The following is a 13,458-nucleotide window of genomic DNA, read 5'->3' on the forward strand; positions in this document are numbered from 1 at the left end:
TACCTGACTAATACAGATGTAGAGGCTCACAGACATCTATTGAACTGAGTACAGGGTCCCCAATGAAAGAATTAGAGAAAGGGCCTATGGAGCTGAGGGGTTTTCAGCCCCTTAGGACGAACAACAATATGAACTAACTAGTACCCTCAGAGCTCCCAGGCTCTCAACCACCAACCAAGGACTGCACATGGTGGGTCTGATTGTTCTGGCAGCATGTGTATAGTAGAGGATTGCAAATTCAATCATCTATAGGAGGAGAGGTCCTCGGCCCTGTGAAGGTTCTGTGCCCCAGTGTAGGGAATGCCAGGGCCAATAAGTGGGAGAGGGTGGGGTGGCAGGCATGGGGAGGGGGGAGGCAACAGGGGTTTGTTTTTGGTGTTTTTGTTTGTTTCTTTGTTTGTTTTTTTGGAGGGGAAACTGGGAAAGGAGAAATTTACATATAAATAAAGAAAATATCTAATAAAAAAAAAAAGAAAATGTGTTAAGAAGAGGAACCAGACCAAAGAGCATACACATATGTAGCAGACGTGTAGCTCGGTCTTCATGTGGGTCCTGAACAACTGGAGCAGGGATTATCCCAAAAGCCCTTGCCTGTCCATGGGATATGTTCTACCTGGTCTTCCTTGTCTGCCTAGCACTGCATGCAGAGACTTGATTTGCCAGGGTTGTGGGACACTCAGCGGGACCCCATCCTCTCAGGTGAGAAGGGCAGGGGGATAGGAGGGAGAGTTGTGAGAGGGGTGACCAGGAAGAAGCCAGTGAGGAAGATGTAAAGTGAATAAATAAAAGAAGAAGAAGAGTTTGGCAGATGCTGAGTGTCATAGGTCACATTTTAGTGAAGAGTTGATGCGGAGGGACTTGGACTACAGTGTCAAAGACTCACAGGATAGATAGTTCCAAATGCACCATGTGAGAGGAAAGCTAGAGATCAGGGAGAAGTAGCAAGGAGCTCCTGGTCAAGCTGTGTAGAAAGGAGAAAATAATTCTAAAACTATAGTTTTGTTCAGTAAAGGACTTAGGATAAAGTCTACTGGGAGCTAAAGCAGATTGTCGCAGTTCTAATTGTACTAAGGTTAAATTTTGTATGATATTTGATGTATCAGTTGAATGGAAGAAAATGTCCTGGGTTTCTCTGTTTGCCTTCTCCACATGTGGCATGCTGCTGCAAAGATAAGGAGCTCCTCATTTTATATGTGCCTGTGTGCTCCCCACCCCATCCCTTCCTTTCTTAGCCTCATTCATCCTTCTCAGTATATTGCCTGGGAAAATCTCCAGGAATATTTGCTTCATTATTGAGCAGGTCTTCTCTAACATCTCCTATCACTCTTGTTTATATTTCTCACATAAATATTGGGAGATAAGTTTTCAACTGTCTGTGAGTAGGTCACTTCAACTCTGTTGATCAGTAGCCTCTCTGATAGACTGGCTTTGTCACATTATCTACCTGTGAATGGTGTGGCTGATCCTGCTGCTGTAGAAAGTAATTCTAGGTCTTGGGCTCCTTTCAACTCTTTACTCTCCCTGATGAGCTTATGGCAAAACCCTTTGACAGTTCTTAGAAGGATTGAAATCCTTTTTTATCTTTGTGGTTGGATTATGATGCTGGTTTTCCTTCAGTTGTTTACGCACAGCAGGTAATTCCATGCCATGTAAGGGTAATGACTTGCAGTTTAGGCCACTATATTATTTTCTGCTTTTATTGTCCAATGTTTGAATAGTTTACCTAAGAAGATAAATGAGAGTTAAACATTCCTGTGACATTTTTACTTTTTATAGGTTTTCACAATATTTGATTATGAAAGTCAACACTAAGAGCTAAAAGTACAACTTCAGTATTAAGAGTAAAGTTCTTTCCCATCCTACTACTTTGCCCTAATTATCTGCATCTACACATTAAAAAGTTAAATATCTCTGCATTGCTGAATTAACAGCTATGGATAGGAGTGCCATTCACAATGTATATTGGCTGTGCAGGCTTGCCAAGGTTTGGAATAATCATTTATTTATTTATTTATTTATTTATTTATTTATTTCTGATAGATATTTGAAGGCTTTTGCTAATGCATTCTGTGTAAACTCATTTAAAAATTCTTACCCAAAAAGAAATCTTGTGCTTATTTATCCACATCATTCGTGCTTTTATTTCTTATAGAAAGGGGGGTGTGTTTCTGTATTAGCCTCATATGGACACACTCTGAGGTTGTTTACTCAGAAGATGATCTGATATAATGTAAGAACAAAGCCTCTTGGATAACTGTCTCATGAAACTTGAAGGAGCATTGCATAATTCAAGCAATGTTAATGTATGCAAAATGCTTCGGGTTTGATTTTGAGATGATAAATTGAATGCAGGTGTTCATTGTTTACCTAATTGTAAACTGCTCTATTTTGTTAATACTTGACTATTGTTAGCATGCTCTTCCAAGGAGAGAGTGGGAAACCTGTGCATGCATGCCTTTGATTTAACTTTACTTTAATGTATATATTGTTCCCTGTTGGGCAAACTTCCCTGGCTGTCCTATTGCAATACTAATTTGAATGTTGTCATGGATAGAAGGATAGAAACATTTATAATCAGATTATTTGTAGTCATGAAACATTACATCATTACCATAAGACAATAGTTGCTTACCTTTTGGGGGGTATAAAACTTCTGAAAATTAAGGAAGCCTTCCTTTCCCAGAAAAATAATTTCATTATACACAATACATTTTTCCAAGGTTTTGAGTCCATGTTATTCATATTCTTTTACTTTATGTTAAAAAATATGCTACAATTATATGCCATTTTTAGGAATATGAATGGAGGCCATTTTTATAGATGATAATTTGGGATATATATGCAACTAATATGCATTTACTTTCTGTTTATAGGAACTGATAGCAGACTGGACATTTATTTAATTTTTCTCAGTACTTAAACATCATTCAAGAGAACATAGATGAATACAACCTGCCATAAATCCTTAACATCAAAAATAAGAAGAGTGCCTATAACAAAAGAAAGTTAGCTAGAAAGCAGGTGAGTTAGTAACAGGTTCTCAGTAAATATAAAAGGACAAAATTCCTAGCAAAGGTGGTAGGCAAAGAACTCTTTAAGAGCTGAGGATAGAGAGAAAAGTACATGTTTATTAAAAGGAGTTTGTAAAGAAGTCAGCTCTGGGAGGAGTGTGAGAACTTGGTTGCAGTGGAGGCCTGAGGTGACTTCCAAACAGTGACAGGCAGAACCTCTGTGTTCTGACTACTGACTGAGGAAGCACCTGCTTCCCTTCCCAGCTGCTAGCCTCTTAGTGGCTTCTCATTCTGTCTTTGGAGTGACTTTGTTTGGGCAGCCTGTCCAGCTTACGAGGAAAGTCCTAAATATGATCATCTCAGATGTCATTTCATCACAAACATCTCTACACAATCTCTCCATAGGATGTCCTTGGAGGATTTGTTTTGGGAACATGGGTCAATTAAGAAAGAAGATTGCCTCATACTGTGGCCAGGGTGAATGATAGAGAGATCATGAATGTCCCTAAGATGGCACATAGTGTTCTGAGAATTATACCTATGGAATTGGTAGGAAGTACAATGGTCCCTGTTGAAATGACTGGAAGATTCCAAGGATGACTTTCCCATGAGTCTTAGCATATCTTGGGAAGACATGTGGATAGGTAGCCAATTGTGCAGTGTTAAAAGAGTTATACACATATAGAAAGTTAACCATAATAAGCAAAAGACAAGCCTTAATAGTAGAGAACATAATTATTCAAGAAAGTGATTTTAGTATTATGTGTTTTATCTGTGAGAAAAGTTTGCATAATCGATTACTTAAATGCTCAGTATTGGTAATATCAAAACTATAATATTGAAATGATGGGAAATGGAAAGGGTGGGTATATATTGTGGTATGAAAAAGAAATATAGTTATTTTCAAAAGATAGTAAATAAAACAGAAAAACCAAAGGGCCACATCACAGGTGTATTAATTAGAAACAATTCCTTACTTTTTTACCATTGCCATGAACCCTTCTGGGCAAAGTGTCTCATCTCAGGTTTATGTTTGTCTGTCTGATTTGCATTGGGCAAAGGGATCTTGCTGGATGTAACAAGTGGAGGCTGATAATGTGCCAGCACTCTCAGGTTTGTCCTCTTGTGCTACTGTTATCATAGTAAGACGACAGTCTATCCTTCCTGTCTACAAACACTCTTCCTCCAGTCTAAGTCACTGGAGTAAGCAGATGAGTCAGACCCTATAGCTTCACAACTAGAAGCCTGGGTCCTCTACCACCCGACAACTGTGTGATGGGTAAATTTATTGTAACTGATCACAGATTTCCTGCATATTTTTTAATGGGCAAAGATTGACTGTTACACATAGAAATAAATACTACATTCAAGTTTACAGACAATGAAGATTGCCTGCTTGGAAGCATGGGAGACAAAATAAGGTATAGAGAAATGAGTGGATTGTTATCACATCAAACATTGAAGAGATTTTTTTTTTTTTTAATTTTTAAACAGGGTCTCACAATGAACCCGTGCCTGGCTAATGCACCCTGTGTAGATTAAGTTGGCCTCAAACTTAGAGATCTGTCTGCCTCTGCCTAAGTGCTGTGATTAAAGATATGCAAGCTATGTCCCATTATGCCTGGCAGATTTTATTCATAGTATGTGTACACGCACGTGATAAATGTAGAGACTACCAGCTAAAAACGCTGATGGCAATATGGTCAATTTGTAGACTGAGTTTATAAAGAACACCTAACATTTGGAAAACAGAGCAAGGAACTTGGACTCCTAGTAATAATTCTCTTCAAGTATTTAACCATGGTCTACTGGTTGATGAGGACAGTGTAAGGAAATGTGATTTTTCTGATAAAAAGCAAATGCCGTTTTCACAGGTCTTCAAGCCTCAGTGAGATAAACAGGAGGGTTTAGAGTGGGGGTGGGGAATAAGAGGGATAATTTATTAGAGGTTCAAGGTGGAAATTGCTATTGATATGAACATTGCAAAGGAGCTATAGGTATGTGGAGTTTGAAGCTTTATAACAGAAATTAGTTGTTCATATGAGGACTAGTGAGTTCCCAAGTGCTAGGTTAGCCATCATCAAAATGCCAGGAGTAGAGTAGTGTGGTGGGATGGGAACAGGAGATTTTTGGACTTTAGTGGTGAGAATGTGACCCAAATCAGCCATTACTGCAAAGAATCTGAAGGTTCCTGAAAATCTGCCTGAGCTCTAGCAGACTGAAGAACACAGCTTCCCTTTAGAACTTCATTTGTCTTTACCTTGCTCAAACATGTCTCTCGTATCTTGTAATTTTTCATGTTTTTGTAAAAACAATCTGTTTGTTAATATTTGGAAAAATAGAAATTCAGATTTTTTTCATTGACTGCAGAATTCTGTACTCACTTTAAGTCCAGACCTGTATAGCCTGTCTTTGCTACTTTGTGGATTCTTTTTCTTTTTCCACCCTTTATTCTCCCAGTTTTACCTACATTAGACATTTAACATTAGATAGGAGAGAAAGGATAGAAGGGGTTAGAGAAAGGAGAGAGAGAGAGAGAGAGAGAGAGAGAGAGAGAGAGAGAGAGAGAGAGAGAGAGAGAGAGAGAGAGAAGAGAGGAGAGAAGAGAGAGGAGAAAGGAGAGAGAGAAGAGAGAGATCCCTGAATCTAATTTCTTTCCTTTTGTTTCTTCTTTAACTGTGGCTACTAACAAAGTGCAATCAAATCCTTAATTGACCAACAACTGAAAGACTGAATTTAGAAATTTAGAAAAAGCATGTTAATGGAAATGCATTAATATATAACCTTTACTTAAAGAAGGCATAGGAAGTCTCTGTAACAAGCCAGGAATGTGGACTGGTCAGTTCCAGGAACAGGATAGTGCTCAGCCATTAAGAAGATAACATTGCCCAGAATAAGGAACAGGACAGCAGTCAGCCATTGAGAAAATAGCATTGACCAAACCACAGGATATTGGTCATCTAAGTAGTCCTAGGAGTGGTCAGTCATTAAGAAGATAGCATTGACCAAACTACATTCCTCTAGACAATGAGTGTGCAGAATGACTTCCTTGTCATCTGGCTCAACTAGGTAGTGGGTTCCTTTAGAATTCTCTATTGTTCTCATGCTATGTATCCTTAGTCACCCCATCACCCCCCCTTGGGTTGTGATTTTTCCCTTTAAATACCCCTCACTTCTTGTGTTCGCTGTTGAACCCCTTTGTCCTGCCAGGCTATGAGTTCAACCCCAGATCTGGCTTATCCCCAATAAACCTCATGTGATTGCAGCAAATTCGGTCTCTCGTGAGTTATTGGGTGGTCGCGACATCCCGAAACTTGAGTAAGGATCTCCCCAGTTCTGGGGGTCTTTCACAACCACCTACCCCACTTATTAGAACTCTAGCATTTATATACACTGAAAAGCTCCCAGAGTTCCAAACATTACAGGAACTATTCCAAACTGCAGGAACTATTTGTAAGTGGCAATACCATGCCTCTGCAAATCATGTTGCAGGAAATATTAAAAAAGAACTATAACGTTCCCCTGCTTGTGCCCTGCTACTCTCAGCCCCAGCTGTCAGGCTGGCCTGTTCTTATCTCATGGAGCCTCTCTGGCTCAGAACGCCTGAAATATTTCCACCCAGCTTGCTAAGTTCCCACTGGTGGGTCATTTGCACATCAGCCCAGTGCTTCAATACCCCCACGGCCTTTGTTGTGCCCATCAGGCAAACCCATGCTTTGCCATAAGTACTTTTCTCCTGAGAACCTAGATGAGCCGCTCTGAGAACAAAAACACCACACAAAGTTAGTTCAGAAACAATGGTAACTCAATCTCTGGGTGCAACAACTAAAACCTAATCTTGTTAGTCTTAATAAATCTAAATCCTTAGGTGGTGAGTCCTATCGGATCCGTCATAAAAACAGGGAGACAATAGCTACATACTGTCCTCATGCTATTCACTGTCCAAAAGGGCCCTAACTCTCTTCTGCTTCCTCTCATCCCCTCTCCAACCCAGAAGTCCCGCCTACCTGCCCAGTGATTGGCTCCTTTATTCATTAGGGGATTGGTTCATAAGAAGTCACCTGAGTATGACTCACTCCTTGTTTGTAGCCCTTCTCAGGAGAGAGGAATTAGCATCAACATACAAACAGCACCAGGCCCATCCTCAGCAGCTGGGGTGGACAGCCTGAAGCAGTCCTGTATTTTCACACCTGGGATTAAAACAAAAGCACAGTCTTAGAATATTTCTGTGTTTTTAAAGAAACCAAAACTTCAAAATTGCCACCACAGACTTGTCTGTATGCAAGCCCAGCCTGTGTTTCCTGAATAAATTTCATATATATATTTGTGTGATACTTTTCTGTTTTCCACAGACTTAGCTATAGTATAGCCAGGAACATAGCATCCAGTGTGCTTCACATCATGACTGGAGGCAGGAAGGAACTCATTCTATGGCTTTTCTCATTATGCATTTGTGAGAACATGCAAGGCTAGCTGAAGAGCGTTCATGTTCTTGTGCGATGAGTCAGGGAGAAATCAAGGTTGCATTACTGGGATTTAATTAGTGGATGGCTCTTTCCTCTATAGACATCTCCCATACTACCAGTCAATACTGTAAAGACATTGAAAGTACAAACCTAGAAAATCTACCACAAAGCATATAAAAGTAGAAGATCTGAGTGGTGGCTCTTCAGGTGAAATAGAGGCTCTGCATATTCAGATATATTCTCATAAACTTCAGAAGCTACTACAGTTAGGACTTTGTCGTCTTCCAGAAGGTTGAAATATCACTGGGAGTTGTACTGAATACTGTATTCTTTATTGTGCCTCCTTGCTGTTCCCCTTACATGGTGACTCGATGGGTACACATCATACACTGATGGGGACTCATCATACACACATAAGAACCTGAATTCAGATATGTAGTATCTACCTCTACAGCCCTAATCCTAAGTATCCTCACACATAGGTACACACACACACACACACACACACACACACACAGTTGCAAAATAAGAGGGTCTTGTTCCTTTTACTTTTACAAGACTTCGTTTTTATTACAGTGTTACTCATCCTCCAGTTATTCCTTAAGCTGGAGACCAGAGACAATTGCCTCTGATACGTCTTTCCTGATAACCTCACATAAACTCAGGTAATTTTTCCCAGTGTGTTTCCTGCAGATACATTTGCTTCCAGCTCAGCAGGCAACATTCTGAAGTCAGGCACCCCTCTAGGCTGGAGTTCCTCTGAGGACATGATTCATGTGTTCTTTACCTTTATGTAGCTGGTACAAAGTTCAGAACTTTAGCCAAATTATATTATTGCTTAGCGATTTTGATGGTTACACTTAAAATACAGTTATTGATGTTTTACTGAATTTGACAAGTTTATGTTTTTCTGTACAATGAAAAATAAAACCATCTTTGTGTTCATAAATATATAAATGTTTTAAGAATGATATATTGATAATCTAAATATTAAAATGAATTATCACTATCATGTTTTCATATCTTGTTATAAATAGAAGGGGATTTGGATCTTACAGATGTGTTTGTTAAATAAAGAATTTGGATGTAGTAATTCCTCAGCTTTACTTTCAAGTATGGACAATAGAAATAAATATTGTTATGATTAGGCTCCTTAGACACCCGAGGGAGCCCAGATCTCAAGAGATGTTATAACTTTCCTATTAGCTTGTTGTTTTATTTCATTTTTAGGGTATGGGAAGGATTATTTTACAATACAATCAGAAATAATTAACCAGTTTGCTCATTCTCAGACTGATTCCTTTGTATTTTCCTTGTTTGTAAAAATAAAAGGCTTTTTGTTTGTTTGGCTTTATTTTTCACCAGTTGTATTACAGTTTGCTCATACTTCTATGTCTGTTTTCTTTTTCCTTTGTTGCCAGTGTAGTGATTTTGACTTGGAATTTGGAACAGAGTGCTTGCAGTTGGCTCTAAAATACTGTCATCGGAAAGCAAAACTTGTAGAAGGGTCCTCTAACCTCTGGAAGGTAAGAGAGATTCATCATATGGGGGTTCTTCTGCTACCTGTGCATGTGTGTGTTGTACTTACAGTTGTAAGAGAAAGGACCATGAAAGGCAGTCTCTCTGGTGAGCAGCAGCAGCTGAGGATGTTTCTGTTTCTTGGCTTCAAGTAAATTCACATTGGATTCCTAGGAAAAAGAATATTGTTTTCTGTGTTCTCAACTGACAAAATAGAAATGAAGTTCAAAAATACCCACTGTACGTAAGGGTGAAGAGAATTCATCAAAATGATCAATCCTTGGTTGAGAAGGCTTTTATTATAGATGTGAGAGAAACAGTTGCAGAGGCCTTTGGGGGTAGTTCACACTGCCATGGCTGCCTTTCTGGGGCAGAGAGGAGAGGGGCAGAGTGGTCATGGTCTGGGATATCTCTCCAGGAGTAGAAAAAACTGGAAACAGGAAAGCTTCCTGGGTTATAAAGAAAAACCCTTAGCTACAGAGTAGGGGAGCAGCTCTGCAGGCCTGTGGCTTATATACCGCAGGCACATGCCAATAGGAAAGTGGCTCTTCCTAGTAGAGAGAAACTGGAGGAATGCTGAGAGTGAACAGCAGCAGTCCTTTTGCAGTCCAGCTAGAGCTAAACTAAAACTGTCATTCACATTCCACTTGATATCTGTGTCTAATAAATATTCTGTAATTTTTAATTAATACACTTTTAGGCCAAGTATTGGGGCAGTGTCTCCATTATCCCATGAGGTTGCTTTGTGGCAGCTTCAAGAGTAGTATACTCTTATCTCAGGGAAAGTAGGGGCCACTGTGCCTTGGTTTGGTTCAGAAAGGTCTCTTGTGCCTTAGCCTATAAAATGAGCAAAATATAAGTGTAGTATTACTAGGTAATGTGCGTGTTGGTACCTAAGCGCAACCTATGCCATGCCTGAGAGAATAATTTTGTGAAAATGTCAGGCCTCTCTTCTGTTGATCGTTCCTCAGCTAAACACTTGACTCAGGAGAATCACTGCACAGACCGACCGTGTACAGGAGACATGACTGAACTGCACTCGTGATTGGCATACCCTCACCACAATCTCCCTGGACAGACTGCCTTCATTGATCTTCACAGGGCTCCAGGGGCTCCACTGAGCAGAGGCTGAAAAGCAGTCAGTGAGAAAAACATCAACACGCTAGTCCATCACAAGGGTTTTGAAGAGTAATTATTTTCAATAGTTTGGTATTATGCAAGGTTAAAGGAAAAGTACAGATTGTGCTGACTGAAGAAGTTCAGTGTCAACACTGATCTTACCCACAAGGCTGAGAAGTGCTGAGAATCAACTTCAGAACTGATTGTTACAATGCTTCTGTAAATTAAAAATAAAAAAGGACAATTCATTTTTAAAAAGTTACCCGAGTGAATAACGCGTCATTTCAAAATTATGACAGTTTCCAGTAACATTTCCTTTGAAGTGCATTTGCTGTTTATTTAGGGAAAATCAGATTATTCCCTCTAGCTAGTATTGGGCTATGTAGCTCATAGCTCAGACAAGCCTCAAATCACCATGTAGACTAATCTGGCCTTAATTCATCCTCCTCCTGTCTCAGTCTTCAGTTGCTGGGGTTATAGGTGGGTGCCACTATGCCTGGCTTTAAAGCTGTCCCTAAACACATAGTTGATGTTAATCTAAGTAAAATAAAATCATTCATCTCTGTTTTGGCATCTATAATCTATATTCTGAAGGCAGTAAAAATAAACTTAACAGACTTTTAAAATCTAGTTTGTGGCTATTACTATAAAGTAAAAAACATGAATTTTATTCATAAGTAATTGCTTGATGTTTTAAGAATTCTGAAAGCTAATTTAGTATTTGGTGATAATTTTACTTGGGTTTAAATGTTCCGTATTAATATTAATTTGAACTTAGAATATAGTTTACCACTCAAAGCAGGAGAAAATAGAAAGTGAATAGTTAGCTATGTATACTCTTGATTTCTGACTGGAGTTTAATCTATACAACAGACAATGGCTATACAAATTATTTTCTTATTTAAATTGCAAATATAAGTTAGTTTAGAATTCAGAAATGTAATTAACCTGAAATTAAGAAATAGTTAAAAACTAGGTTTATTCCATTTCACAGGAAGTCCTTGACTAAGGCGGCATCCCTAGAGGTCAAAGGTTCACTGGCCCTCGCCATTGCTCTGCTCTTAGCAGTCCGAAGGCATCTAGAACACTTTCTAACACTTTCTGTAAACACTTATTGGAATCAGAAACATCACAGTTGGCAAATCCATAGACTGAACTTGTTCTTGTTTTGTAGACTGCAGAAATGTACTGTGGATAGTAACTGCAGTACGGAGAGTCACAGAGAACAATGAGTTGTACTTTCTGTACAGATGGAATAGTAATATCATCTTTGATTTTAATAGACTAGTAAATTGGTCCAGTATACTTCCATCTGTCTTCCTGGGTTTGCTGTTACTGTTAAGTGAAAAAGAGTATTACATCATGAAACTTACCTGCTAGGGTAAAGGCCCAGCAGAGGAATGTAATTTACAGAAGGGCTCTGGTCCACTTGAGCTAAACAAGACATCTATACAAATCCATGGAGATCATTTAGAGGAAACAAAACAAAACCAAGCTGAGAGTCTGGAAAGGGACTAGGTAGGTGAACATTGATTTGACAAGGTTGACAAAGCCATTGACATTGTTAATTAACTGGCATTTGAATGATGAGCCCATTGAACCCTATTGTACTGGCTTGATACTGTTTTATTGTTCATTGTGTATACTAGTTCCGTGGTACAAAACAGTAATTTGCAGGTGTTCTGTATCTGAACTTAATGGACGGCCTTTGGGAAGGATCTGCTATAGACCAGATATCCATACCATGGCAGGTTACTTTACAACAAGCAGGGTGCAATTATGAGCAAGCTGTTTGCTATTAAGGAAAGTGCATCATTGTCCTTAGGTGCACTGTGGTACTCTATAATAGAGTCTTTTTATAGAGGCTGTGTTTTAAGAAAAATTTTACAAGGTGCAACTAACCTGTTTCACAATGACCTTCTGAATTCAAAAGTCCCTTTAAATGTAAATAGGTCTTTGATAATTTCAGCTTAGAATGGGGCTGGTCAGCTTTTGTTGTTTGTAGACTCTCTTCCTCCCTTGGCTTCCCAGCTCTTCTTTTCTCCCTCATCCCCCTTTCTTCCTCACCTCTTTCTTTTCCAATCTGAAACCTTATAAAACAGTGGTGTGGATACTTCTGTATGCTTACGCATTTCCTTTGACTATAAAACACCAGTTACCGTAATCATATTTCAGTAACCACTGCTACATGCTATCATAACTTAGTCAAAGATATAAGAATCGGATCTTCATAATTTGTTGAAATTGAATTTGATTTAATGTGAACGTCTAATGCTTCTCTCATTTGGAAATCGCTTGTGTGGTGTGTGCAGTTTCTCCCGGGGGAAGAATTTCCTTGGGGCTTTGTTTTACTGCTCTCACATTCCTGCCTGCTCTGTTGAGTCTAATGAGGTTTATCTGTCCTTTAGGTGACCTACAAACAAGATCTGTGTGCAGCTGAAGCCATGATTAAGGGTATGTTCGACCTTGTGACTGTCAGCTTCTGAGCTTCTGATGTGAGGCCACTGAGGATTTCTCAGGACAGTTAAATCCCAGACATTTTAGGAGGACAGATGCCTGGAGGCCACAGAGGTCTTGGATTTGTGTTTTGAAAACTGCATTTTATTTTGTTTTCTGCTTGTGAAACACCACTTATTATACTACATTGATTTTAATTTTTATAAAAGAAAAACATCATCCTATTAAGTGTGGAGCATCAATCCTATAGGAAAGGCAACTATAGATTCTGGTATTTCAATAAACCTGTGAAGGTCCCTCCTGTTTAATGCATAGCAGGCTGTCCCTGCCTCTCTGCACTCTCCTGTCAGAGCATTGTCAAGTGCCTTCCATATGACAGTTTGTACAACTTAGAGAATTTGGAGTAGATGACTTTTAAAACAAAAAATCCAAAACAAACTTGTTTTTCTGACAATGCCTGCATTATATATTTTTTCAAGGAAGGTGGTCATGTATATGGGAACAATGCCTGCTTTTCATCACTATATAGCCCTTAAGATCCCACATAGTGTATTTAACAACCAGCCAGTACTTATTAGTATGCTGGGAATGTAATCAGCACACAGAGAGGGGATTCTCTTTGTGTTCTGCAGGCTCTGTGGTTCCAGTCAGAGCTCTCATGCTCAGCACTATCCTGGATGTGTAGGACAGAAGATCCTCCTTGGATCTCAGGAGGGTTTGATGCTGTTTAGTAGTTCCTAAGCTATAACACTGAGGTGCCAGCAACACTGCCCTCTCTCCTTCACACCAGGTCTGTGATCATGAAAATTATCTCTTGAAGTTGTCAAATGTCACAAGGGATAAAGTTGTCTCTGACTGAGAACTCCCATTTTTTTTTTTTTTTTTTT

General features: G+C 39.2%; 1 protein-coding gene across 2 annotated transcripts in view; it reads left to right on the forward strand.

Moving 5' to 3' along the window:
• Positions 1 to 13,458, forward strand: part of Crppa (CDP-L-ribitol pyrophosphorylase A) — a 288,105-nt gene that overhangs the window by 77,620 nt on the left and 197,027 nt on the right. For both annotated transcript variants that reach the window (XR_004114134.1, XM_031355623.1), the window contains exons 4-5: positions 8,899 to 9,003; positions 12,523 to 12,568. Coding sequence is in view for 1 of the 2 variants with exons in the window: in XM_031355623.1 (XP_031211483.1) it covers positions 8,899 to 9,003; positions 12,523 to 12,568 (151 nt within the window). In the remaining variant the exon portion in view is untranslated. The remainder of the gene's footprint in view (positions 1 to 8,898; positions 9,004 to 12,522; positions 12,569 to 13,458) is intronic.

Source organism: Mastomys coucha, unplaced genomic scaffold (assembly GCF_008632895.1).
Source record: "Mastomys coucha isolate ucsf_1 unplaced genomic scaffold, UCSF_Mcou_1 pScaffold6, whole genome shotgun sequence".
NCBI classification, from domain to species: domain Eukaryota; kingdom Metazoa; phylum Chordata; class Mammalia; order Rodentia; family Muridae; genus Mastomys; species Mastomys coucha.